General features: G+C 38.7%; 5 protein-coding genes across 10 annotated transcripts; 4 read left to right on the forward strand and 1 right to left on the reverse strand.

The window, feature by feature from the left end:
* The first annotated feature begins 821 nt into the window (after window positions 1-821).
* On the forward strand, window positions 822-4,305 carry LOC103951911 (nuclear transcription factor Y subunit A-3). 4 transcript variants are annotated; one of them, XM_018648589.2, is made up of 7 exons: window positions 822-1,064; window positions 1,305-1,372; window positions 2,131-2,416; window positions 2,621-2,712; window positions 2,805-2,876; window positions 3,199-3,360; window positions 3,576-4,305. In XM_018648589.2, the coding sequence occupies exons 3-7, from the start codon at window positions 2,206-2,208 to the stop codon at window positions 3,939-3,941; spliced, it is 903 nt and encodes a 300-aa protein (XP_018504105.1). In that variant the 5' UTR covers window positions 822-1,064; window positions 1,305-1,372; window positions 2,131-2,205; the 3' UTR covers window positions 3,942-4,305. The 4 variants fall into 4 exon arrangements, with proteins under 4 accessions (XP_018504105.1, XP_048431712.1, XP_048431713.1 ...); XM_048575755.1 differs by having other exon boundaries at window positions 824-1,064; window positions 1,305-1,355; window positions 2,621-2,733; XM_048575756.1 differs by having other exon boundaries at window positions 824-1,064; window positions 1,305-1,332; window positions 2,621-2,733.
* A 1,600-nt stretch (window positions 4,306-5,905) lies between these two features.
* LOC103951910 (alpha/beta hydrolase domain-containing protein WAV2-like) lies at window positions 5,906-9,328 on the forward strand. 3 transcript variants are annotated; one of them, XM_009363397.3, is made up of 8 exons: window positions 5,906-6,307; window positions 6,723-6,758; window positions 6,927-7,005; window positions 7,159-7,213; window positions 7,305-7,421; window positions 7,563-7,727; window positions 8,098-8,341; window positions 8,804-9,328. In XM_009363397.3, the coding sequence occupies exons 1-8, from the start codon at window positions 6,070-6,072 to the stop codon at window positions 8,818-8,820; spliced, it is 951 nt and encodes a 316-aa protein (XP_009361672.1). In that variant the 5' UTR covers window positions 5,906-6,069; the 3' UTR covers window positions 8,821-9,328. The 3 variants fall into 3 exon arrangements, with proteins under 3 accessions (XP_009361672.1, XP_009361670.1, XP_009361671.1); XM_009363395.3 differs by having other exon boundaries at window positions 5,907-6,307; window positions 8,897-9,328; XM_009363396.3 differs by having other exon boundaries at window positions 5,908-6,307; window positions 8,903-9,328.
* Window positions 9,329-10,163: 835 nt separating this feature from the next.
* On the forward strand, window positions 10,164-12,568 carry LOC103951909 (PHD finger protein ALFIN-LIKE 4). The gene is made up of 5 exons (XM_009363393.3): window positions 10,164-10,372; window positions 10,567-10,599; window positions 11,337-11,565; window positions 11,762-11,897; window positions 12,052-12,568. The coding sequence occupies exons 1-5, from the start codon at window positions 10,261-10,263 to the stop codon at window positions 12,310-12,312; spliced, it is 771 nt and encodes a 256-aa protein (XP_009361668.1). The 5' UTR covers window positions 10,164-10,260; the 3' UTR covers window positions 12,313-12,568.
* A 1,506-nt stretch (window positions 12,569-14,074) lies between these two features.
* LOC103951908 (ankyrin repeat-containing protein At5g02620) lies at window positions 14,075-16,442 on the forward strand. The gene is made up of 2 exons (XM_009363392.3): window positions 14,075-14,711; window positions 15,160-16,442. The coding sequence occupies exons 1-2, from the start codon at window positions 14,133-14,135 to the stop codon at window positions 16,030-16,032; spliced, it is 1,452 nt and encodes a 483-aa protein (XP_009361667.2). The 5' UTR covers window positions 14,075-14,132; the 3' UTR covers window positions 16,033-16,442.
* Window positions 16,443-22,737: 6,295 nt separating this feature from the next.
* Window positions 22,738-27,134, reverse strand: LOC103951907 (protein PLASTID MOVEMENT IMPAIRED 1-RELATED 1-like). The gene is made up of 3 exons (XM_009363391.3): window positions 26,805-27,134; window positions 24,413-26,669; window positions 22,738-24,305 (listed from the first exon to the last, which is right to left on the reverse strand). The coding sequence occupies exons 2-3, from the start codon at window positions 26,611-26,613 to the stop codon at window positions 23,147-23,149; spliced, it is 3,360 nt and encodes a 1,119-aa protein (XP_009361666.2). The 5' UTR covers window positions 26,614-26,669; window positions 26,805-27,134; the 3' UTR covers window positions 22,738-23,146.
* Between the last annotated feature and the right edge of the window lie 424 nt (window positions 27,135-27,558).

The raw sequence follows: 27,558 nt of genomic DNA on the forward strand, positions 1-27,558 counted from the left end.
ACAAGTTCTAACACGTTACAGCCCGAACGCGAACTTTTTCATCCCATCATCATCTAGAAAACAATTTTCCCGTTCATTTGAAGAAAACGTTTGATGCTTTTAATGTCGTTTTTATAGAATTAGGTGATAGAATGATGTGTCTTAGGTTAAAAAATATTAAACCTCATCCTAATCACGTCTTAGGTTGATGTGTCTTTTCCTTTGGAGTTATCTTAATTGGTCATAGAATACTTTCTTATATTTTGCAAATTTTGAAGGAAATTAATAAAAAAACAAACAATATATAAATAATTTAAAAAAACTAATGAAAAAAACTTGAAAATTTTGAGTTTTAACGATAACGAAAAAATGAAAGGTAAAATAAATAGTACTAAGATTGACTTTTTAATGTAAAAATGTAATTTTTTATTAAAATAAACGGTACCGAAAATTTTTCGTTAAAGTTCTCATAATAATTTCTCCTGTAGAATCATCACGCAGATAAGTTCACTCGCCGCACGGTGCACGGGATACATTTTCCAGCCGGATGGAAGCGTAACACAGAATAATGTGCGTGCAGTTGTTGCGGCGCGTGAGAAATGCGAGCGTGGGAAACAAGTGAGGAAAACAGTGAAGGTCGGCTGAGATAAGGAATGTGAATGCAGCCAAGCGTTAAGGGTGCGTTTGGGGCGTGCTAGTGGGGCCACCACTAAAGGAAGACGAAGATAAAGACGAAAGCTTGAAAAATACAAGAAAAATATAGAGAAAGAGAGAGAGAGAGAGAGAGAGAGTGAGTGAGAGGGAGAGGGAGAGGGAGAGGGTGAGGGGGTAGGTGGCAAGTGCTTTCAATTAGGAATTTATGATTTTTGTGTGTGTTGTGTTGTCACAGCAGCAAAGCCCAAGAAGGAAAATATATTGAAGAGAGAGAGAGTGAGGAGAGAGAAAGATTGAGTCTTTGAGGAGGAAGAAGAAGAGAGAGAGAGAGAGTGGTTTTTATTTAGACAGAGTTGGAGGAAAGGAGACATGTCCAAGTTCTTCCCTACACCTATATTCTTTGCTTATTCATCCCTTACCAGATCCCAAAGGTCTCCCTTCCCTTCTCTCTCTCCCCTCTCTCTCTCTCTCTCTCTCTCTCTCCCCTCCCTCTCTCTCCTACTGCTCATTTTCTCTCTTGCCTTTCTAGTTTCTTTTATGGGTTCATTTATGGGTTAATTTATTTTATGGTATTTTTAATTATTTATGGGTGTAGAATCCAAGTGGGTTGCTTTCTATTTGCTATTTACTGGTTGCATGTGGATTTTGAGATCTTTTAGTTTTGTTTGCAGGTGCTTCTGAAGATGGGAAAGTAGAAAAGTTGTCTCCTTTACCTGTTTCTGGTTTATACCTGTTTTGGGTTTGTTTTTATTTCCATTTTTGTACATTTACTGCATATTTTCTGTTTTTATTTAAATTTTATTTATTTTCATCCTTTATTATTTATCTCAAGTCCTTTTACTAATTTTCCGGATTAATCTCCCATTGATCTGTTTTTGCTGGTCTAATTTGTTGCATACTGATGCTGCAAGTGCATGTAAATTTCTCTGTAGTATTTACTGACATTTTGGATCTGGTTTTCTAAACCTTGTTTTTTCCTTACATGGTAATTGAGATATTAATTGCAATCTATATAAACTTGGAAAAACCACTTCTTGGTGTTCTTAGCGTGTTCTGAGTATTTGGAGTCTGATTTTTCGTTTAAACGGTAGAAACAGGAACACCAACTTGCTTGCTGTAAATGCTTCGTTTTCCGATGTACATCTGGTTCGAAATAGGAGAGATGCCGTTTTCTGATGTAAATGTGGTTCGAAATAGGAGAGATGCCGTGGATTCTGCCCGGCCAAAATAATATATTAATCATTTGATATGTGTTGAATATGTGGTTAGGATAGAATAATCTGTTGGGTAGTTCCAGTTCGTCGGTGAGTTTTCTTATGTTGTTTTGTTTGCGATATTGGTGTGATTGCTGAGGTGTTATAATGAAGAACGCGATTGTATGCTTACATACATAGCCATTACGTGTGTGTATGTATTTAGTTGTAGTTGATAATCTGTGAGTGTGAGGTTGTGCTTACATCCTCATTAAGGATCTTTCCGATTTTGCATGTGTTTCAGGACACGACGATAGAATTATCTATACCAACAACTCAAAAGTTGGACAAGAACATTTTCAACCAGAGTTCCGTGGCAATGCCCCTTTATACTAATTCCATGTCGTGGAATCCAAGTGAACAAGTTCCACAACTTTTATCCAAAGATGTAAGCTTCAAAGCGAAATTTCCGCCACAAGTTCATCATGGCGCAAAGCATTTAGGACTCCAACTACAAACAGACCACAGATCATCATCCATAACCCAATCAATCGGTCACTCTCAAGATCCAAGCAATTCATCAGATTCTGGTATACAGACTCCTGGTTTATGATCTTATTGTAAAAGTTACGTTTAAAAGAAGAGAATGCTATGTGATAGTTGTCATATAAAACCTTTATCATTTTTTCCGTATGGTACATGCTTTATGTTCATGTGTAGTAGCTGTATATCATTCTGTGTTCCCCTTGTTTTCGTGTACTTAGTTCTTCTGTGGTTCTTGCCCTTGAACCCAGGTGAAGTTCAAACATGTGATAAGGATGCAGAAGGCAACATGAAGCCAGTTCTCTTGCAGAGTAATCAAGATTTCATTTTGAATCCTTCTCAAGTTAGTCACGGAAATTTAGTGGTAGGTTGAGCTGTTATACCCGGAATTTAACCTGTTAGATGGATGTTAATTTGTGCGTCTCTTTCTTCCAGGGTTGTGTACCATATCCTTATGTCGACCCTTACTTCAGCGGGTTCTTGACTGCATATGGACCACAGGCGATGGTTAGTTTTTATTGAGCACATTGTTTTCATTTTCCGTTGATTTGTAGTTACAATGCTTCCCCCACTCAGTCATATCTGAAAACAATTACATTAAAGTGGACATTGTTAATTTGCCAGAAGGTGTCCGATTATATTCTCTCACCGTATTTTGTCAAAGGAAATGATGCTGGTTTTAACGCTTAAGATGTGCATCTGATTGGAGACATCCAATTTTATGTTGGTTTGAGTGCCATCGTCCAGATTATGCTAATTAGTTTTTCATTATTTGTTGTGATTGTCACTACCTTTTATGAGCTTATAAGTGGAATTTAACTTAATTCAGTCCCATATGGTTGGGATGGCACCTACACGAGTTCTATTGCCTCCCGATCTGGCACAAGATGGACCCATCTACGTCAATGCAAAACAATACCACGGAATCCTCAGAAGGAGACAGTCCCGTGCAAAGTTGGAGGCTCATAACAAACTCCTCAAAGCTCGAAAGGTATGTACGTCTACCGAGTTATTATTCATTTTGATTCCTTTGCTGCATTTGGTTCTATATGGAAGTACGTGTTCTTAGTTTGGACACCAGAATCTCATGTTACTCATCCTGACCTTGTCAATGGAAGAGAATCAGCGGTTGTGTAACAAATGATACTTCATCCATCCAAACCGTGCCTTAACCCATGTTTTGATGTCACTTTTAAATCAATGCAGCCTTATCTCCATGAGTCTCGCCATCTTCATGCCGTGAATAGGGTAAGGGGCTCTGGTGGACGTTTTCTCAGCACAAAACAGCAGTCAGACCAGAACCCCTCCAGTAACACCCACCATGTTTCGGACTCCATCAACTCACATCAGAAAGATACAGGGGGCACAGAAAGTAATCACTCGGGAAGCAGTGATTTCCTCCCTAGTGTTGCACTCCACTCAGACATGACTAGTGTTTCCAACACCAATGACAACTTTCAGCAACCAGATCGCAGGTTCTCAGGCATCCCTCCCCATATGACTGGAGCAATGCAGTTCCCTGGCGGGTTTATGCGTGCTGGAAACCAGCACTGTGCTTCTGTTGTCCGGTGAGAGGTCAGCGCAAACAAGACCGTCCTGTTCTCACCGGTTAGGCAATTCATCCTTGGCTTTTCTCACTTGACATTCCACCCTTCGTGCTTCTAACAAAATGGTGGCATCTAGAGATGCTGTAATCTCGTAGGTTTCATATGTGTTCCCTATTGTTCTAAGTCTAGGCTGTTAACCTTGATGTTATGAGATTGTGTTTGATTCAAATCGACTAAGCACTGCGTCGCGCGTCGTGAATGTCGCGAAAGAACGGTTTGGTTTGATTCGATTCCGATATGTACGACTTTACATTTGTGTGGCAAGTTCCTTGCAGATGATGGATGTTTTATTTATATATTTATTTGGGTTAAAAAAGTTTGGATGATAATGTTTTTCTGGGTTAAAAGTTGATAACTTGATGCTGAAGCATTCTCGGAACAATTCCTTACCTGGGACTCGCACCCATTTCATTACTCTTTACGCGAAGCTGTGATTTGTCTGTAAGAGAACAATTCCAAATTACTCTTTTTGATGTTTAATTTAAGTAATTTTCTTTACACGTACGGAGCCAAGGATTCTCCTCGACAAAATGTCGCTAATGTATCATGATGGTATTTGGTATCGAATTATTTTTTCCCAAATAATTTGACAAACTAAGGGTCCATTTGATATCCTATCCAAAAACTTTGTTCTTATAAATAATTTTCAAATAACATCCCTTAAAAATAATTTTCTTTTAAATCTCAAAATTTCAAAAATCAATTTGGTTGAGTTTTTGAAAATAAATTTTTTGGTTTGAATTCAAACTACCATGAGTAGAAATTGGAGGAGAGAGGAAATAGTTGGTGAGGAGAGAAAAAGACAGGGAGAGGGCGAGGAGGTGAAGGTGAGGGAGAGAGCAAAAAATTACAGTGAGAAGGTGAGGAGTGATAAGAAAGAGAGGGTGATGAGACAAAGGCTGAGAAGAGAGAGAGAGAGAGGATAGGATGTGACATGGGGAGATAGGACAGAGGGTTTGGAGAGAAAAAATTCAAAAAGAAAGGGTTAGGAGAGAGAGCAAAAAAAAAAGATGTTGAGAAGAAAGCAGAAAAAACTCTAAAAACTCATTTTTAGTATTTTTAAGAAATAACATATGTTTTTAAGTTAGTTTTGAATTCAATTTTTATTAAGAATCTTACCAAACAAGAATTCAACACTTAAAATTCAAAAAGTGTTTTTCAGTTAAAAAAGTTGAACTTAAGAAATATACCAAATAAGCCCTAAATTACTCTAATTTACTAGTACTTTACTAACTTGGCTTGACCTAGGTCAATTCTATGGTGCTTCTGATTGAATTTCTCAACCGTTAAATCTTGATTTTTTTGGTTTTGTTCAGTTTAAGCGTTAGACCTTGATTTTCTAGTTTTGACAAAAAAAAAAAAAAGCATAAAAATTTTGAAGTATTTGACCATGGAGAGAGTTTTAAATGTGCCAGAAGCACGGCTTGGTTTATTAAGTATGTTTTTTTTTTGAACAAATGATAATTTTTTTTTTTACATTAAGGGGAGGATATGAGCTTAACCTTACAATGAGCTAGCAATAATATGATTCAAATTCATCTTTGGCGAGAATCGAACCTAAGACTTCTCACTTACAAGTGAAGATGAATACTATTAGACCGTAGTATTATATGGCAAGTATGTTCATATAATTAGAAACTTTAAAAGTAAATTCAACTAATTATATTATAACACATGTTTTGGAACGTGTTTTCGACTGACCGACAAAATTTCGAGACCATGAAGTACTACAGAAAATATCATAGTATAGTTGCAAACCAAGCGACAGGCCCTATCATCGTTTTAAAAAAATAGAAATTTTAACGAAAATCCCACGGTACTGTTCACTTTAACGAAAAATCACATTTTTACACTAAAAAATCAAATCTGATACTATTCACTTTACTTTTTATTTTATCTTTATCGTTCACCCTTAAAGTTTTCAAATCATTAGTTTTTCTTAAAAAAATCCAGAATTTTCAACCCGCAAAAATTCAATTCTCACGACAATTCAGTTTTCCACTTTGCACTTTCCAGATGGTTAAAGAAGGAGCTGGAGATTAGAACAACCCGAAAAACCAAACCCGGCAAAAAGCTCCACACACCCAGCAGCCATGGTGTCGTACGTGAGCGCGCTGATCTATGGAGTGGGAGGCCTGGTGGTGGCCGGCATGGCATTGCTCGTCGCCCTCCAGGAGCGCCTCGTCTACGTCCCCGTCTTGCCGGGTCTCACCAAGTCCTACCCGATTACCCCCGCCCGCCTCCACCTCACTTACGAGGACGTCTGGCTCCAGTCCTCCGACGGCGTTCGCCTCCACGCTTGGTTCATCAAGCTCTTCCCCCTCTGCCGAGGTCCGATCCGCTTCTCCATACCCGATTCTTTTTTCACTTTCATGTTTTGTTTTGATTTGGATGAGCTCTGAATTCTGCTGAATTGGATTTGGGTTTTTGGTTTTGCTGAAACAATTAGGGTTTCGTTGGTTATGGGGCTTAGTGAATTACTCAAACCAGCTAGCGAATTGTGTTTGTTTTTGTTAATTTAGCCTACAGCTCACTAGAAATGCATGCGTTCCACACAGTAATCCCTATTCATTTTGTATATAATTCGTCTTAATTACAAGTAATTAGGTGTTTACTTCAAAAATTAAACTGTTATTTTGAGCTACCTTCGAGTTTTTCAGTATTTCTTAGAACTCAAGGCACAGCTGTGATTGTAAGATTCTGATGTTCTTTGAGGGCTTCTAAAGTTACTTTGCTTGCTTTGCAGGTCCAACCCTATTGTTTTTCCAAGAAAATGCTGGAAGTATCCTTTTCTTTATGAATAGTCGTTGACTTTGTTACTATAATTAGGACATTAACATCGTGTGTTGTTTTTCGTGGTTTTTCATTCGGGTTTACATGTAACTTTCATGAACTTAATGGGGAATTGGGGGTTCTTTTTGCTTTATTGGCCTTGACCACTGGCCTGCAGATATTGCTCATCGTCTTGAAATGGTCCACATAATGTTACAAAAACTGCAATGCAACGTGTTTATGCTTTCATATCGAGGGTATGTGCGGGTTTTTTCTTGTTGCTTTGTTATCTTGAAACCAGCTTAATTTGAGTGATATGTGATGGTTGGAAAGAAAAGTTGGGCTATTTTATGTATACCAATAGTATTATACTATTATTTCATGCTAGTTTTCATCTATATAAACAACAGTTATGGAGCAAGTGAAGGATATCCTTCTCAGCACGGGATCATAAAAGATGCTCAGGTATGCTATTCACTTACAGTTGTATGATGATTCTACTCTTATTTTCATGTTTCAGCGCTGTTTTATACTTATCTTTCTTTCTTTCTGTTAGGTTGCATTGGATCACCTATCGCAGAGGACTGACATTGACACATCTAGAATAGTTGTCTTTGGAAGGTCACTTGGGGGTGCAGTTGGAGCTGTGGTTGCGAAAAACAACCCTGATAAGGTATCACTCTATTAAATCTGTTGCAACTTAATGTTTTTCACTTCCTTCGAGTATTGCAAATTTCGCCACCATTTAAGGTACTTAAATTTTATATTTTGAGTTGGTAGGCTGCGATAGTTTTTCTATGCTTATGCATTGTAGGTTGCTGCACTGATACTGGAAAACACTTTCACATCTGTTTTGGACTTGGCTGGAGTTTTATTTCCTTTCTTGAAGTGGTTCATTGGAGGCAGTGGTTCAAAAGGTCCTAAAGTACTTAATTTTCTCGTACGTTCTCCTTGGAGTACAATTGATGTCATTGGTGAGGTGAGCTTTCTTGGTGGTAGAATTTCTTGTTTGACCCTGCAATTAGACATGAAAACCTGAAACATATGGTAGACTTTTATCGTCGGTCTTTTTCAATTTTCTACATATTCAAGTTTTCTGATTGTACTGGTCCATGCTTGATCCTACACAGGATATCTGGTTGAAATAACCGTATTTTAAGTCAAGTTTTCAACAAAACCTGCACCAGTATTGCATTTCAGCAAATGTTAGTAACAATAAAACATGAAAGATGTAAAAAACTACCCTTTCTAAACAGCAATCGCCTCAAGATCAACAAAATGCGAGGAGACACATTTCTTCTGTCATTACTTTAATGTTCTGTCCCTCACGTGTGACTATCTAAATGCAGGTTAAGCAGCCAATCCTCTTTCTATCCGGCTTGCAAGATGAGATGATTCCTCCATCCCATTTACAAATGCTGTATGCCAAAGCAGCTGCCCATAATAAGCAGTGTGTTTTTGTGGAATTTCCCACTGGCATGCATATGGATACTTGGCTTGCTGGTGGTGACGATTATTGGAGAACGGTCCAGGAGTTTCTTCAACAACATGTTCCAGCGAAAAAAGATGATGAATCCTCTCACAGTAATAGCGGTAAGTTTTGGTTAATGGAGTCTTCCAAATTCTTTACACACATACAGGGCACACACAAAAGTTGAATGAAGGAAAAGGACACTCAATAAGATAATAAATTTGTAAGAATTATGAACAGAGTGGGAAAGTTCATATTGGATCATTTTTCACATACTGAACTATGTAATTCAAGGATTAACTTGGAATGGATGTGGGCCTACCGCCTATTGATTTCTGGTTGAGACTACGTAATTGTTTGACTGTGTACCACTGTGGCGGGTTACTTCTCAAACACACTATATTTTGTGGAGCTGAAGGATGGAAGTTCCTTATACTGTTTTTCGATTACATTATTTACATTCGTCAGTTATCCTAGATGTGGGGGCAAAGTGATTTGGGTGGATTTTAGACATCTTTGAGCATTCTTTTGTGCTTGCCTTCTCCCATGCTTCTCAATTCTTACTTCTCTTCCTCCACTCTCAGATGTGGGGGCAAAGTGATTGGATGGATTTTAGACTTCTTCAAGCAATCTGATTGGCTCTTCACTCAACACAATCTGTACCTTTTTTTTTGAAGCTGCAGCAATTGGAAGCTCGCTTTGAGGAGTCGCTCTACAAGGACCTGCTGCACCTGTTCAGGTTTTCCCTGTCGAAGGTTTTTTGTTGGTTTATGAACTTGAGACAGATTCGGAGAAAATGTGAATGCCTTGGGATATACTATATGACTTCTGACATACACGCTCAATGCCTAATCCCCGTTCTTACTGACCCATTGTATGAAATAAGAAGTCACTAAATGTATATGTCGAGTTGGTGCACCGAACCGTTTGTAACTTTGTATTGTATCTCATTTGTGGTCCGTTGGGACAAATGTTGCTTTGAAAATTGTTTGGTTTATAGAGGAATACCACCAGACCATAGTAGTGAGTGGCTTCGGAGTGGCCTATTTGATACCTTTTACTGATTTAATTTGAGTCTCAGGCGAGCAATGTGATTTGAGTCTTTTGTATTTTCGGTTACGATGCGATTGAGATTATGTGCATTGTTTTGATCGTACACCAAGCAGAGCTTCTAAAATCGGCTTCATTGCCGGAAAACTGGATTCTTCCCCTGTAGTTGCTGAAACAAATGAAGCAAACCGAATTTGATCATAACAAATTCTTCCCCTGTATCCACATACGCTTTGATGAAATTTGGCGTCGTCTATCTAAATAAGTTAGGTTTTATTTACCCCTCATCTGAGGTTCTATGTTCGATTACTCCTTCCAATATCGCTGAGCCTTAATATTCTCTATTTTGGTAGGGATATATTTGTCAATTCCAAGTTCTGATTCATGAACGCAATGAGTCCTCAATGCCAGCCGACGGTCACGGAGGTGTTCCTCCCCTTCTATCCACCGTGTACCAAACGAGCTCTAGTCCAAGATCTTCCGGTCCAAATCACGACGCGTGGATGGCCCCTCTAATCCCACTGTCCCACAGGTAAACATAGGACCCACTAATCCGTGGTCCAATCACCTTCGCGGATCCAAACGATTGGGAAATTAAAATGGGGACCACCGTTTTTAATGAACAGCTCCTGCCAATTTCACGTAACCACGTGTCAAAATTCCTTTTTTAAGAAAACAAAATTTTATTTATATTATTTATTGGGTTTTGCTGGTTTTTTAATTTACCAAAACCAATAAATAAACAAATATACGGTTGGGATTTTATGGCTTCTCTTTCTGCGCCGTCCCTCCTCCATAAATAAAATAAAATAAAATAAATAAATCGGTAATTACGATTCGGCTACTCCAGCCAAATACGATTCTACCCCCACCTTCCCCCCTGCTTTCTTAAATTTTCTTTGCTAGTTACTAAAGCTCAATTAGTCAATTTCGCTCTCAGGAGGGAGGGAGAGAGAGAGAGAGAGAGAGAGAGAGAGGAGAGTGAACGGAGATGGTGATGGAAGTAGAAGGAGGAATAGCACCGTACAGCCCCCGCACTGTGGAGGAGGTTTTCACCGACTTCAAGGGCCGTCGAGCCGGCTTGATCAAAGCTCTCACCACTGGTCTCCCTCTCTTCTTTCTTTTTTTTTTTTCTTTTTTTTTAATTCTAACTGTTGTCACTTCATATTTTGGCGTTTAGTTAGGGTTTTTTTTTAACCTTTTTTTTTTTTTTTCCAATTTCCTGTTATTTCTGCACATTCTAAATGCTTTCGTGATTTTTCTAACTTTATTTATTTATTTATTTATTTTGGTGCAGATGTTGAGCGTTTTTACCAGCAATGTGATCCTGGTGAGTGCTCTCTCTCTCTCTCTCTATGTTTCTGATTTTTTATTTTTTTATTTTGTCAATTTTTCTGGTTAATTACTGTTTTCCCTTGTCTCCATGGCCTTGCAATTTTATTAATCTGTTTTTTTTTTTTTACTGTAAATTATTACAGCCTTATCCTGAGTCGAGGGTATGAATCCTAGAATGCCTATGCATTGGGTTTGCGTCACTATAAATTATTAATATGTAAAATTATTGCTTTTTCTAACTTTGTATCTGCAGAATATAGCTGCTTTTTATAGTTTTGTAGCTTGAACCTTTTAATTCTCCCCCTCCATTTTGTCTTTTTGATACAAACGATATATTTACACTAAGGGGCGGGGAAATAAACTGGTATCGAACTCCCTTTTTAAATGCTTAGGTTGTCCCGTTGGCTTGCTCTTGTTTCGTTTTTCGTTGATCATTTTTACATGACATGATTGACATGGAATTTGTGTGGTTTCCTTGTTTGAGTGAGAGTATTGATTTCGTAACCGCGTTTCAAAAACCTACCTTCCGGGGTCATTCAACTCGGATCAAGTTAGACTTTGTTGTATTTGATTGGATCCTGCCTGTAGTGAACTGCTAAAAAGAGCCTTCACTTGCATTTTTTATCTTGTTTTAATCATCGGAAATGGAAGATCGTTGTGGGATTTGGATAATGTACTTAAGATACTGCTTGATAATTTAACCAATTGGTAATTGATTGGTCAATGTTTCAGAAAAGGAGAATCTTTGTTTGTATGGATTCCCGAACGAAGAATGGGAAGTTAATCTACCTGCTGAAGAAGTTCCTCCAGAGCTCCCGGAACCTGCTTTGGGCATCAACTTTGCCCGAGATGGAATGCAAGAAAGGGACTGGTTGTCTCTGGTAGCTGTGCACAGCGACGCATGGTTGCTTTCAGTGGCTTTCTACTTTGGTGCCAGATTCGGTTTTGACAAGACTGAAAGGTGTGCAGATCTCCCTTCTTGCGTATGTCTGATGCTTTTATTTCTATTTGCAAGAAAATAAGGTTGTTTTGAAGTTGCTCTTGTTGTTGCTCGTTGATCTTTTGCCTATTGTTAGTGTTTTCAAATCTCAAGAAACAAAGTTGTTATAAGTTCTGAAGAGGGTTGAAAACTAGGTTCATTACAAATTTTGATGCAGGAAACGTCTCTTCACTCTGATGAATGATCTGCCATCTATCTTCGAGGTTGTGGCGGGCATTGAAAAGAGACAGTCAAAGGAGAAGTCATCAGTTTCAAATAACAGCATCCATAGGCCTAAGTCAAGCTCTAAAGGGGTAAAATGAATTTTTCTTATATGTCTATGACTCTATATGATCAACTAGAAAAACGATTTAATTAGTGATCTCTCTCTCTGTGTTTTGTAACGGGTTTATCTTACATTGGTTATTAAATACCTGTTTCTGCTGCCAATTCTCCATCCGAGAACAGAGAGGCTCTGAATCGGTCAAATATGCAAAAGCAATGCCAAAGAATGAGGACGAGGGTCTGGATGAGGAAGGTGATGATGAGCACGGCGAGACTGTCTGTGGTGCATGTGGGGAGAGCTATGCTGCTGATGAATTCTGGATTTGCTGCGACATATGTGAGAAGTGGTTCCATGGAAAATGCGTGAAGATAACCCCTGCCAGAGCTGAGCACATCAAGCACTACAAGTGCCCGTCATGCAGCAACAAGAGAGTCCGGCCTTGAAATTACAATGGGGGGTTTGTGCGTCCGCCCCCCTTGTAAGTAGTTCATGTTGGATAGAGTTAAGCTGACTACGTAGTAAAGGTATCGGCGTGTGAGCCATGGTGGCATAACCCTTCTACTTAGTACTTTGTTCTTCGTGATCTTGTTACTTGGATGATGTTAATGTCTCGTAATTAGTAGGATCTATAAACGGGGATGCTATGTCTATTTTATGCAGTTCTGTCAAATGCTAATGGCCCTAAATTAGCCTGTCAAATTTCAAAATCTGATATTTGTTATCTGATGCATTTTACCAGATTCATCATCTGCTTGTTCTTACTGCGGTAAGAGGTTAAGGTTTTTGATTCTCCGAAAGCAACAGTTCCTGAAACTCTGACGGTAAATTCCAGTGGAACTCCAAGGTTTTGGATTCTAAGCAGGAAAGATTCTTCCAAGCCTAGCTTAAGCTCAAAAAAGTTATATGAGCCAAAGCGATATTTGATTTGACCCAGCTTGTTTACAGACCTATTTCCGAAAATACAAAACTGTCTTTCCAACAATTATCCTTAATAACGATAAAAACGAAAATAATGAACCCACGTACGTGTATTCTTGACAAAGAAGAAACTTCAAAAGCAAACATGGGCTTGGCCAAGGTGCCTAGAGCAGTGTGCTCGTCTTCTACACCCAAGTTTGAGTCCCCGTCCCTGTATCGTTTGCTTAACTAGGGTTTAGGGGTCTTGATGGAATCCTAGGAAAAGCCTTTAATTTTGAGGATGTTGATAAACCACTACTGTCTTCTGAAAATACTACTAATAGCAAACTAGTAATGGAGAAGAAGGAGAAGAAGAAGAAGAAGAAGAAGAAGAAGATGTCTCGGTGATCAAATACATGACGAAAGCGGTGTTGCTGGGCGAAATAATCGATGGGGAAGAAGCAGATTTGCAGAGCTACAGTGCCGTGATGGTGGACGGCGCACACGAGAGAGCGCTCTCGACTGACATTCTCTTCGGAGCTCTTAGGGAAATTGCCCGAGCAAGACCGCAAGGTTTTAAACTGCGTATCTCATGTGCCTCTCAAGTCGACGATTACTTGTTCTTGGTACTGTATACGATTTTTATCTGTAATGTCAAAAAGTGAGTGGAATGACGAATGGAAGAGGTGCCAGGATTTCTTTCATACGTAACGCTCGACGTTATGTATAAAAATGAAAAAGAATCAAACACGAATAAAAATACTTATTACACATTGAAATTTTATCTGTAAAATTCTTAATCAAAGATTTAATGACTAAATATTAACCGTAAAAGACTTCAAAGTACAACGTACACGAAACACCGTAGAATTTTCCGAGTCGTCTCGTTTGCAAAATTGGAAGCTTTCATTCCAAAAGTCCCAAGTGCCGTACCATCTCACCTAAAGACGTTTGACCATAGCAAGGCATCTTTCCTCTTTTTCTTTAGAATACTATTCAAATTTGAACTTTGATTCGTTTTGGTCAATTTTTGTATGCAAACATATTAATTTTTGTTTTTGGGTTTTCTTTTATTTCTTTATTCAGCAACAGCTTTCAGACTACGACATCCATTGAAATCTCAATATTATTATAATTTTTTTTTTAATATGATCAAAATACAAGATAATACATCACATTTTATTATATAAATAATGAGATATGTGAATTAAAAAATTAATAACTTACAAAATAAATTTTTTATCACTTAAATAAAGACAAGTGGTACCATCGTAATAAAAAATTTCTGATTATTAGTCGACTTCATGGCTGCAAAAGTTTGAAGCTTGACGACTTTTCAGCTGACCCAGAAAAACGAGCGGAGAAGATGGAGAAGATGGAGAAGAAGCTTATGGATGCAGCCATGGCGGGAGATACGGGGGCGCTTAATGATCTGATCGCAGAGGACCCACTTGTTTCCGACAGAGTTTTAGTCTCCTGCGTCGCCGAGACGCCGCTTCACGTAGCTTCAATGCTGGGTCACCTGGCTTTTGTTACCGAGTTACTTAGTCGCAACCCCGAGTTGGCCTCCGAGCTAGACTCGCAGGGGTCAACGCCTCTCCACCTGGCGGCAGCGAAGGGGCACGTGGAGATAGTGAAAGAGCTGGTTCTGGCGGATCCTGGGGCGTGTGCGGTGAGGAACTTAGACGGGAGGACGGCGCTCCACGTCGCGGCTGCCAAGGGGCGGGTTAAGGTGGTGGGTGAGTTGGTCGGAGTTGGGAGTGAGTGGACTCGGGCGTTGACGGACAGAGGCGAGACGGCGCTGCACTTGTGCGTTGGGCGTAATCGGTTGGAGGGGTTGAAGGTTTTGGTTGAGGCAGTTGGGAATGATGATGAGTTTATGAATTGGAAGGATTGTGATGGTAACACCGTTTTGCATATTGCCGTGGCCAAGAAGTTAATCGAGGTACACAATAATTAATCATATTAACTTACTAACTGATTAACGCTCAAGCGCTACTGATATTAGCTAGCTACCTTTAGGCTTGGTTCGTTGTCCGGATTGAATAATTCACTAGGTTCAATGTATGTCGATGCAAGAAATGGATAGTCGATTTCAAATCTTGTCGGAGTTGAAGGTAGAACATGTATTAGTCATGACGTAAACTTATCCATTCCAATCATACCGAGGCAAAAGGCATGACGGAAACTTATCCATTCCAATCATACCAAGGCGAAAGGCATTTTAATTTTCAACTCGAGTTCATATCAGAAACATAAAGATGTAGCATTTCAAAACTACTGCTGAGTGTTTGATAAATACTTCCTGTACATGATTATACATCTCTTAAGGGGACTGAATTTGTGTGTTGGTTTCATTTTCTTTACTAAAGTGGTGTTTTGAATTTGTGCAGATTATCAAATTCTTGCTTTTTGAAACTGGAGTGAATGTGAATGCGTTGAATGCAAACAGCGCTACGGCTTTAGACATTCTGATGCAGAGTCCTAGAGATTTGAGGGATATGGAGATTGAGGATTTCCTTCGAGGTGCTGGGGCTCAGAGTGCAAGGGATATACGTAACATTGAGCACGACTGGGTTCGCGCTCCAACTAAAGAACGTCAGATACTAAGACATCGAGGCTTAGCACTGTCCTCGAAAGTGAGTGAGTCTATGAAACCGGGTGGGAACAAGAAGCCTACTGATTGGCTTGGTAGGAAGAGAAGTTCATTGATGGTGGTGGCATCTCTCCTTGCAACTGTTGCCTTCCAAGCTGTGATAACCCCTCCGGGAGGTGTTTGGCAGGATGACCTGCAAGTCGATGAAAATGGCAACCCTGTGGAGAATCCTCACACCGTAGGAACATCTGTCATGGCATATAAGCAGGGAAAAGAATATGGTCTAGTAATGATTTTTAACACAATCTCTTTCCTCGCATCCCTGAGCATAATTCTTCTGCTCGTTAGCGGGCTACCTATCAGACGGAGGAGATGGATGTGGATACAAATGGTCATAATGTGGGTTGCTGTCACAACTCTAGTAGCAACATATTTCATCTCTTTCCGTCAAATGTCACCTAATGACGAACATGTGCAGATCCTGTTACGTAAGGTAACCGAGATATCAGGTTGGACATGGTTGACTTTAATGGTGGTTGTTTTCTTTGGCAATGTTATTCGTATGAATCTATGGATTCTCAGAAAGTATGGTTATATTAAGCCAAAACATGTGGAGCCATCTAACGTTGATGATGAACTTGAACTCGAAGAGGTGAGAACCGAGGATTAAAGTGAACAGCTCTCGCTCTTTTATCGCTTCACAACACAGAACTCGTCATTGCAGTATTGCGGATGTGTTTAACACTAAATTCATTAATCCGGGCGTGGTATCTGGTTCTGATACTGGGTGTCAAATTAGTCTCCTAGCAACAAATTTGGATGATGATATTGCAGTTGAAGCCTTTACTGTATGATGATTTGAGTTGGAGGGGTAAACTTTCCGTTCTTGTACAACTATTCCTCTGTTAATGGCAGTATATTGAATGCTGTCCTTCAAATTGTGCAGGTCACGAATCTTCGTGGCTCGGAGATGGCATGCTGTTCTGTATTTTGTGTTCTATCTGCCATCCTTGTAAATTTTGAGGGATACTAGACTCGAAGAAGATATTCTTTGGAGATAATTTTGATTTTTTGCTCTCATTATTTTCTGCCATTTCCTCTCTTTTTTATCTGGCTAGGTTCTGCTTAATAAAGAAATACAAGGTAAGAGGGTAATTCTTAGGGCACTTCTCATAAAAGTACGAGATTTTTATAGTTTTGGTTGAGTCGATTTTAAGCTAGTACAACCCAATGTGAGAGGGTAAAGTTTTTGATTCCGAAAGCAAAAGTTATTGAAAGTCTTGGGTAAATTCTAGTGGAACTCCGAGGTTTTGGATTTCAAGTAGGAACGATCTTTCCAAAATTTCTTCCAACCCTAGCTTGATGCTTGAGCTAAAAAAAAGTTAAACAAGCTAGAGTGATATTTGATTTGACTCGGCTTGTTACAGAGCCTAGTTTTGAAAACACAAAATTATCTTTCCACAATTATCCTTAATAACTATAACAACTAAATAATAAACCCACATTTATTCTTTACAAAGAAGAGATTTCAGTAGCAAATCTAGGTTTAGCCAAGGTGGTTAGAGCAGTGTGCTCTCCTTCTGAACCCAAGTTTGAGTCCCCGTCCTCGCATCGTTTGGTGTCCCTGTCCAATTCCAATGTATCCAAATGGGGAAGGAGGAGGAGGTGCTGCTTCCTAGTTCTAGCGCTAGCGGTGCTGCTTCCAAGTTCTAGCGCTAGCTAGCGCTAGAACTAGGAAGGTGGTGCTTGCAACGCGCGTTGTGGAAACTCATTTGCAGTCAGTCTCGTGTCATTGACTCTGGACTTTGCAAGCGCAAACTCCCATCTCTTAGTCAAATAGTTATATCGAAGTTTATTTCTTGAAACAAATGGATTTAAAACTCTTATGCTAGTACATCAAGGTTATGCTTCGTCTTCTAGGATGAGAGATTCTTTCATGCAACCAAAAATTAACGTCACCATCCAATAAATATTTGATATCAAAAACTCATGGATGGTGACGTCAATTTTAGTGGAGCTTCTTTGAATCCGTATCAAAGACTCAAGGATGAGTCTTCATACTGTCCACTAAAATTACTTGCCCCCCTTTATGGAGCACATGTTGCAAATGACATACACATCCATGATATAACTCAAGAAGCTCACCACAGCTACACACATGGCAACATGAATCAATAACAGTTATTTTGGGATTAACAATACTCATGGGGAAGATATGATGACTTAGATGAACTCGATGATGAATATTGACCTAATGATGGATGAGACTAAAGCATGTGGAAGCGTGGTGGATGGGGACAAGTCAAGACGTGACAACCAAACATAAGGAATCATATAATAGTAATTGATATGTTGTAAATTAAGGAATCTCATCTAGAGTATGTAAAGTTGATGTAAAAGAGATTCATCCTTATCTTACGTATGTAATGGACAAAAGAGAAAGATGTCTCTTGTCCCCTGATAGTTTTACGAGAGGTTTGGGAGAGTTCCTCCTCAGCCTATAAATATGTGTGTATACTCTGTAAGAAGATACTTAATGGAAATTAGTTCTTTTTATAAACTTCTCTGAGTGAATATCCTTATTTGAATCATCCTTAGTAAAGATCCTCAAATTGATGAAATGTAAAATCTCTCTATTTGGATTTAGCTGACTCAGGACTTGGTTAACAACACCAAGAATTGGTGTCCAAAATCTAAATTAAATTTAGGAAACATGTTGTGCGAGTGACTCTAACTTTGACTTATCACGAATGTTGTAAAAGTTTTCAAAATCAATTGGAAAACTATGGGTTATAACTCACAATTTTTTGTGAAAAAAATTGAAATTTTTAATTTCAGGAAATATTTTTCGTCAAAGTTAAGAAAATTATTGGAAGACCTTTGGGCGTGATCCTACCGTTTACTAGGTTCCAGAAGTATTTTTTATTGATTTTTAAAGTTGAAAAATAGAAAAATAGAAAAATATCTTTAAATTTACGTTCTAAATTGTTGATTTCAAGTGTTTAAATATGAATTATAATAGATTATTCACAAAAAAATATATATTGAAGAACATGAATATGATAATTTGTTGTTATGGTAAGAGAAATAAAAGAAAAATTAACCAAAAGAATAAATAAATAAATAAACTGAAAAGGAAAAAAAATTGAAGGTGGGGATCGGTATGAAAAAAAAGTGTTTAAATATCAAGATGTCACTATAAATATAGCCACTTTTAAGGAAGAGAATCAGTCAGGAACTACCCATCGTATACGTTTCTATTTCTTTTTTCTCTCTTTTCTTTTTCCATTGATTTTTTTTTCTTCCTACATTACTTTATTCAGATTCAAATACCTTTAGATTTAGGTTTATATTTATATTCTTGTTTTCAAATTTTTTTTAACATGGATTATAAGAAAAAATTTCATCAAAAATACATTTTGTAGAATACGAAGATGATAGTTTGATGTTGTGGTATGGTAAAAACAAAAATTTAACAAAAATGAAACATAAAATAAATAAAATTAATGGTTAAGGCGTAGGGAGACGCAGCCCAAACTCATGCCCTTAGGAATGGCCAAGGCACAGCAGAAGTAGTGGAGGCCCATGAGGTTTAGGGTTTAAAGGTGTGTGAATAGTAACACCTTGTGTTCAAGTGTTTAGGGGCGTATTAATAATACACTCTAAGTTCAACTTGTTTCAGTGCTCGCACACTCGAATTTCTCCCACGGCAAAGAAATTTATTTATTTATTTTAAGATGGGGTTACTATGTTTAAAATTTATGACTTTAGTGTGAATTCTATCATGGTTAACATAGGCTTATAAATGCCACACCCCCCTTAACATTGCTTCGTCCGGCCAACCATGGTTGACCCTTGAGATTAAAACAAAACCCTACCCCTATTGATAGCTGCCTATAAATGCCCACCCCCAACACCAATGCTTTATTCAGACAACAACAATCGAACCGTGGGATTAAAATTAAACATACCCCTATAAATGTTCAGCCCCCACTACTTATGGTTTGTACGGGAAACCATGACTAACACATAGGAATTAAACTAAACCCTACCTCCTATAAATGCCTTACTCCCAACACAATTGGTTCGTACATGCAACAATGGTTGACCGTGCGTCCAGGCTGCCTCGTTTGTGTGTGTCGAGCCCATCTTGTTTTTTTCGTGGGTGGAGATCGCATCTTATTGCACCCACCGAGCAGGATTTTGGTGAAATATTTAGTGTGGAAGTTAAGGAAAATGTTGTAAGACCTTTGGATGTGATCCTAATGTTTGCAAATGCCCTAAAAACCCACCTATAAAACTTTGGCTGCCCTAAATGACCTCCTTGGCTAAATTGCAACACCAGTCCCCGCAAGTTATCAAATTTTCACTTTCGTCCATATAACTCCAAGAAGCTCACCACAGCTACACACATGGCAACATGAATCAATAACAGTTATTTTGGGATTAACAATACTCATGGGGAAGATATGATGACTTAGATGAACTCGATGATGAATATTGACCTAATGATGGATGAGACTAAAGCATGTGGAAGCGTGGTGGATGGGGACAAGTCAAGACGTGACAACCAAACATAAGGAATCATATAATAGTAATTGATATGTTGTAAATTAAGGAATCTCATCTAGAGTATTGTAAAGTTGATTGATGTAAAAGAGATTCATCCGTATCTTACGTATGTAATGGACAAAAGAGGAAGATGTCTCTTGTCCCCTGATAGTTTTACGAAAGGTTTGGGAGAGTTCCTCCTCAGCCTATAATTATGTGTGTATACTCTGTAAGAAGATACTTAATGGAAATTAGTTCTTTTTATAAACTTCTCCTGAGTGAATATCCTTATTTGACTCATCCGTAGTAAAGATCCTTAAATTGATGAAATGTAAAATCTCTCTATTTGGATTTAGCTGACTCAGGACTCGGTTAACAACACCAAGAATTGGTGTCCAAAATCTAAATTAAATTTAGGAAACATGTTGTGCGAGTGACTCTAACTTTGACTTACCACGAATGTTATAAAAGTTCTCAAAATCGATTGGAAAACTATGGGTTATAACTCACAATTTTTTGTGAAAAAAATTGAAATGTTTAGTTTTAGGAAATATTTTTCGTCAAAGTTAAGAAAATTATTGGAAGACCTTTAGACGTGATCCTACTGTTTATTAGGTTCCAGAAGTATTTTTTATTGATTTTTAAAGTTGAAAAATAGAAAAATATCTTTAAATTTACGTTCTAATTGTTGATTTCAAGTGTTTAAATATGAATTATAATAGATTTTTCACAAAAAATATATATATTGAAGAACATGAATATGATAATTTTTTGTTATGATAAGAGAAATAAAAGAAAAATTAACCAAAAGAATAAATAAATAAACTGAAAAAGAAAAAAAATTGAAGGTGGGGATCGGTATGAAGCTAGCTACATGGCTTGAGGAGAGTCGAGGTAAACATAGCGACTTTAAACGGGATAAGTCACTATAGATATAGCGACTTTTTTCGAAAATAATCGGTAAGAAACTACCGATCGTGTACTTTTCTATTTTTTTCTAGCGACATGAATTTCAGGATGTCACTGTAAATATAGCGACTTTTGTGTTAGAGAATCAGTAAAGAACTACCGATCGTATACTTTTCTATTTTTTTTCCTCTCTTTCCATTGATTTTTTTTTCTTCCTACGTTACTTTATTCAGATTCAAAAACCTTTAGATTTAGGTTTATATTTATATTCTTGTTTTCAAATTTTTTAACATTGATTATAAGAAAAAATTTCATCAAAAATACGTTTTGTAGAATACGAAGATGATAGTTTGATGTTGTGGTATGGGAAAAACAAAAATTTAACAACAATAAAACATAAAATAAATAAAATTAATGGTTTAGGCGTAGGGAGACGCAGCCCAAACTCATGCCCTTGGGAATGGCCAAGGCACAGCAGAAGTCGTGGAGGCCCATGAGGTTTAGGGTTTAAGGGTGTGTGAATAGTAACACCTTGAGTTCAAGTGTTTAGGGGCGTATTAATAATACACTCTAAGTTCAACCTGTTTCAGTGCTCGCGCACTCGAATTTCTCCCACGGCAGAGATATTTATTTATTTAAAACTTATGACTTTAGTGTGAATTCTATCATGGTTAATAGAAGCTTATAAATGCCACATCCCCCCCTTAACAATGCTTCGTCCGGTCAACCATGGTTGACCCTTGAGATTAAAACAAAACCCTACCCCTATTGATAGCTGCCTATAAATGCCCACCCCCAACACCAATGCTTTATTCAGACAACAACAATCGAACCGTGGGATTAAAATTAAACATACCCCTATAAATGTTCAGCCCCCACTACTTATGGTTTGTACGGGAAACCATGACTAACACATAGGAATTAAACTAAACCCTACCTCCTATAAATGCCTTACTCCCAACACAATTGGTTCGTACATGCAACAATGGTTGACCCGTGCGTCCAAGGCTGCCTCGTTTGTGTGCGTCGAGCCCGTCTTGTTTTTTTCGTGGGTGGAGATCGCATCTTGTTGCACCCACCGAGCAGGATTTTCGTGAAATATTTAGTGTGGAAGTTAAGGAAAATGTTGTAAGACCTTTGGATGTGATCCTAATGTTTGCAAATGTCCTAAAAGCCCACCTATAAATATTTGGGTGCCCTAAATGACCTCCTTGGCTAAATTGCAACACCAATCCTCGCAAGTTATTAGATTTTCACTTTTGTCCATATAATTTGTTTTCTATTACATGTCTTTGTAGTTTGGCTTTTTAGCTAAAATGATCCCTGTGATTTGCATAACACATCACTTTGGTCCCTAAGATTTGAAATCAATAGAAGTGGTCCCCTGAGATTGTCCACTATCAATCATTTTGGTCATTCCGTGCAAAATTATGTTACATAAGGATCAAAATGAAAAATATACCTCAATTTAATAAACAATGGGCCAAAATGTTTTGACAAAAATTAAGAGTATTTTGGTCATTCTATTCTTATTTAATGGAGATTTTTCAAGGAATGACCAAAATTATTGATAGTGGACAAATTCAGGGATCAATTCTATTGATTTCAAATCTCAGGAACTAAAGTGAGGAGTTATGCAAATCTCATGAACTATTTTGGATAAAAAGTCTTGTAGTTTTATAGAAATAAACGGAAATTGAAGGACGTCGTCGGATTGGAAAAGTTTGCAGACTACATTGACCAAATTCGATGCTATTGAACATACATGGACAAGGTATATGGACTAAAAACTTGTTTTCGCCTTCCTTCTTCGGGTCTCGGACCCTTGCACCCAAGTTCTAATCATCCTTCTTGTAAATTAGAGTACTCATACACCGTTGCATAAAGGGACAATTGAGTGAAAGAGGAATGGAAATAAAAAATATAAACACGATGATCAAAACTCCTATTCACTTCCCTCAAACGAATCCAACAAGCGCACACCACAAACCGCATTTCTGAATATTTCTGCAAGTAAGGTCCAAGAACAGCTACGACACTTTCGCACACAAATATCACCTGCCGACGGCTGTGAATTGAACACAGCGCCTTCAGACGGGCATACATTACAATGCTTGCAAGCCTGTATTCACATAACATGGATTTACAACAGAAAGACGACGATACAACACAACCTTTTCCCCTTCATCTCATCTTGTCTATCGGTCAACTATGTCTATGTTCATGTGACTACAAGATTAGTCGACAACCCAGCTGTGTAATGACAAGGTCAAAAGCACTAACCGATTCAAAAATTGAAATTCACCTTGAGATTCACCAACCACTCAGCTTAATCTGAGAGTTTCATTCGGAAAAATAACATTGGGGTTCCTTATATGCGGATTTAGTGCTGCCAATTCCTTCCATTTTTCTCCAGTACCATGAACGCGTGCTGAGATGCTCCACAAGGTATCACCAGGTTGAACCTTTGTTGTTGCTGGACCAGAAGATTTTGGAGCAGCTTTTGACTTCATAATTGGATGCTTATTGCTTTTCCCCATTCCATTAGCAAGCAACCAGCGGGAACCGGACTGTTTCTGGTTTGCAGTACCCCATGGCTTCTTTTTATCTGGCTCGGTTTTCAGACCTGCAACATGGACTTCAGTGATTCTAAACTGAGGAATAGCTTCCACTTCGGCCAATTTCTCATCTTTCATCTCCTCCTTTATTTCTTCTTCTTTTCCCACTGACTCAGACTGATCACTCTCTTCATCATTCTTCCTCAGTTCTGAAACTGAGATGTATATTCTTGGCTTCGGTGGGAGAAACACTCTTTCTACTTGAATAAGAGAAAGCATTGGTGCCCCAACAGGTTCATAGTTTCGTAGTGGATCACGAAGTTGCACCATCAGTGCTACTGTGAAATTGTTCCCCAACAAGCCACACTTTCTAGCTCCTTTGCCACGCCTTCTCTCTCCCTTTGACCCTCCGCGAATCATGTCCAAAGAGTTTGCATGATGAGCCGCAAGGATTTGAGAAGTCCGTTCACTAATATGATCACCATCATCAATTTCACCAGAATCGAGTTTCAACCATTCATCAAGAGTTAATGAGAGGCCCATTAATCCGTCAACATCATTGCCACTGTCTTTTATGTCTAACAACTGCATCCCAGCAGCTCCTTCCAGACCAAGGGATTCGCCAACGTTGACACCCTTGCCCTGGAGAGCTGAGATTTGCGCAACAGACTGTGCGCTGATGTTTGAAGGTGCATCTGCATCGGACATCCCGGCTTGTATTCTCAACCCCTCAATTGAGAGCGCTTCAATTTTATCCATGGCTAAAGGAGCAAGATCTTCTAGAGAGACATATTCTAAGCCAATCTCATTGCCAGCCGCACTCGAACTTAACTTATTAGACTTAGTCCCAGATGAAATTCCTTTAGCTCTGGTTAGCCCATCCGATGTATGATGCCCAACTGATTCATGCTGTGCCACAAATTCCCTGCAGCAATAACGACACGCAATAAAGTAAACAATACTCACACCAAAGATGTACTAGAAGTGTTGGACTTCGAGCTTCAAAATCGAGTGTAAAAACAACGCACAAACCTCTGAGGTCCTTCCAAAGCAGGCACAGCTTCCCATGCTACTTGTTCCATTGTCTTTCCAGTGATATCTTCCAAGGGCATTAACTTATTTGCCTGCATAGAAAGCTTCTCAATTCCTACTGATGCCAAATGCTGCAATATCTCCATTACCCCAGAACCCATTTCTGCCGGTACCACAACTGGACTAGAAACCTGCATGATCAAGGTCCCGCCACTTTTGGCCTCGCAGAAAAGTGAGGGATTCATGGACCGCACAAACCCTCCATTCTTTGTCTGAAGAAAAGGACCTAACCCTTCTCCAAGAGGAGGCAATTTTAACGGTTCTTCAGCAGGCAAATCCATCGAACTTCCAAAACTAGCACAACCTTTTGGTGGAGAATGTTCAAAGGCCATCTCATTTAAGCCCCACTCCCGCATTAATGCTTCCGTCTCCAAGTCCTCCAACATTTTGGCCTTTGCTTTACTTTTTACTGCCTGAGCTGCTATCTGATGCTCTTCCTCTGCAGCTTGAATCACAGAGGAGAAATCAAAACTATCAGATAAGTTCTCCCAACCAGTCTCAGTTGAAGGCGTGTAGCCATAGTCTGTTTGGTCACTGATGCCTGCGTCAAAATCAAACAAAGAAGTACCTCCAGCAAGGGCTTCCTTCTCAAATTGTCTTAGCAGACGCTCTCTTGGAGACTCAGGATCACTCTCAGAACTCAAGGAAAGTGGACTATGATCTATCCCTAGCATGTTCAAGAACTCGTTTTCAACAGATTCTGTAACATCATCCAAGCTATGCGATCTCCCCATCATATTTAGTTTTGAATCTAATTTACCTTCCACAAAACATCTTTGGTCTTCAGGTGAAGATTCTAGTGCTGCACTCTCCAAATCAGATACAATACTTAGAGCGGACTCTAGCTCATTCATGAGTGATTCTTTGGTGCACAAGGCATCTCTGTTGGAAGTGGACTCACTTACCACAGGGTCATCAGTATGACCCTTTTCCCCAGCCTGGGATTCAAGCTCAGCTTCATCTTCAACTGCTACTTGTACACCAGTGGTGATTTCAGAAAAATGGCTTTCTGCTGGAGAAGCATCAGCAACCTGTGTAACAACTTCTGATTCCGCCAGTTCCTTTGATGGTAATTCTATCCCCTGTTCAACTACGGGAAATTCGTTTTCTTCACACTCATTTTCTACTTCTTTACCAGAATTAGATGATGGGAAAAGACTCGTCTTCATAGGATCAAGATGCTTGTCAACTGGAGTATCTGACTTCTCTTCGTCATCAAATTTCTGAAATAGTGTATTCACTGAACTAGAAAGTTCCGACCTTGATACTGGCAAAACCCCATGAAGATCCTTTATGCCCTCTATGGATTGAGATGAGGCCCGTGACTGCTGATTAGGAAGAGTTCCAGAACGCTTTATACTTGAGTTATTCTGCCTCGAAATCAATACCTCAGGAACATTCTGGCTATTTCCTGTTGCTCTGGGATTATCTTCAAGCACTGTATACCCAAAACTAACATTCAATGAACCACCTTTAGCCTTTCCTGATAATTTGAAACTCGTCGTCCAGTTCCTCGAGCTTTTCTCCTCCTCTAACTCCTCCAATGTCAGAGGAAGCAGCCTCGTGAGATCAATCCTATGCTTCCCCAAATCAAGTTCTGGTGCACCAAACACAGAAGCATATAGCAAAAAATGCTTCGCTTCATACTTTGCCGAATGGTGGGGTCCACTCCTACTACCATACACTGAGCATGTGTGAGCCAACTTCTCCTCAAATTTTGCCGTCCCTTGAACTACCTTCACTGGATTAGTAACGAAAATCCCATCCCGCCTCTTCCAATGTACACAGAGACTAATTCCATTCAAAGTGGAGGGCAACCCTTCAATGGAATGGACTTGAAGAGAAAAGCAGCAGTTAAACCTACGGTTTCGGATATGGGTACTCGCTTTCAAGGGCCTCCAATTCCAAAAGGACCTCTTCTCTTTGTTTGACAAGTTTTCACCACCAGACTTATTCTTCGATTTCGGATCAGGTAAACGGTTCTTCCCTAGAGACATTGACGGTTTACTCCCCGCCGGAATTGAACTCTTAGAGGATTTTTTGTCTACATATAAAGCCTTGCTTATACTCTCAATCTCATTCAACAATTTCCGATTACCGGAATCTCCGCCCCTCTTCTTCCCACCTTCCAAATTTGACATCTTTTACTTTTTTTCTTTCCACACAATTTTCCAATCAAATTAAGCAAAACCCAATTCTGCAAATTCACATAAAGGGGAAAATTTTGAGAATTCAAATTTATTGGGCAATCCTATTTTCTCACAGAACTTGCGAAAAGTCGAAAATTTAATTGAAAATTTAGAAAATTAATGAAGAGTGAAACTTTAATTACCGAATTGAGCTGGCTGGGAAACAGAAGCTTGCTGGTGAATCGAGAACCAACAAAAACCCTAAATTGCACGATTCAAGTCGCTTGCTTGAAATTCCGAGCTGGAATTTTGAGGAGAAGTGTAGAAGATTTTGAATTTAAAGAGGAGGAGGGAACGAAATCCGAAATCCGAAATCCAAAAGAAAAGGAGAGTTTCGAAGGTTTCTGAGCAGCGTTTCGGTCGCCAAAACTCTCTGTCACTCTCTCTCTCTCTCTCTCTCTCTCTCTCTCTCCCCGAGTCTCTGAGTCTCTCTCTCTGAATTGCCGTTGCCTCTTTCAAACAAAAATGAAAACAAAATTTTGAAAGCCAAAAATAAAAAATAAAAACAAAAACAGAGTACGTAATTTAGAAAGAGAACCTGAGATTTGATTGTATTTCATTCCTTACCCCTATATTTTTTGCATCCTTTTAATCTAGTCCTTTTCTTCTTTCTTTTTCTGTTCTCTCTTTTTGTTTGTTTCCTTTTTGGTTCATTTTGGTGGCTTATTAAGACGAATTTAAAATTTGAGGGTTAATTATATGACATGTTTAAAACATGTGTATTTGAATTATTCACAACGAACTGTTTCGGAATTATTTGTATTCCACATTAAAATTCGTAAAAATACTTACAAAATAAAAAATCAGATCAACTAAGGGTCTCATTCCAAGCAAATAAACATGTGAACCATCTTTAGAAAATCACACGCCCCTTTCTCCTTCAAACTCTTGTTTAAC

The sequence above is a fragment of a genome, unplaced genomic scaffold (genome assembly GCF_019419815.1).
Source record: "Pyrus x bretschneideri cultivar Hongxiangsu unplaced genomic scaffold, Pyrus_bretschneideri_v1 Contig8, whole genome shotgun sequence".
NCBI classification, from domain to species: domain Eukaryota; kingdom Viridiplantae; phylum Streptophyta; class Magnoliopsida; order Rosales; family Rosaceae; genus Pyrus; species Pyrus x bretschneideri.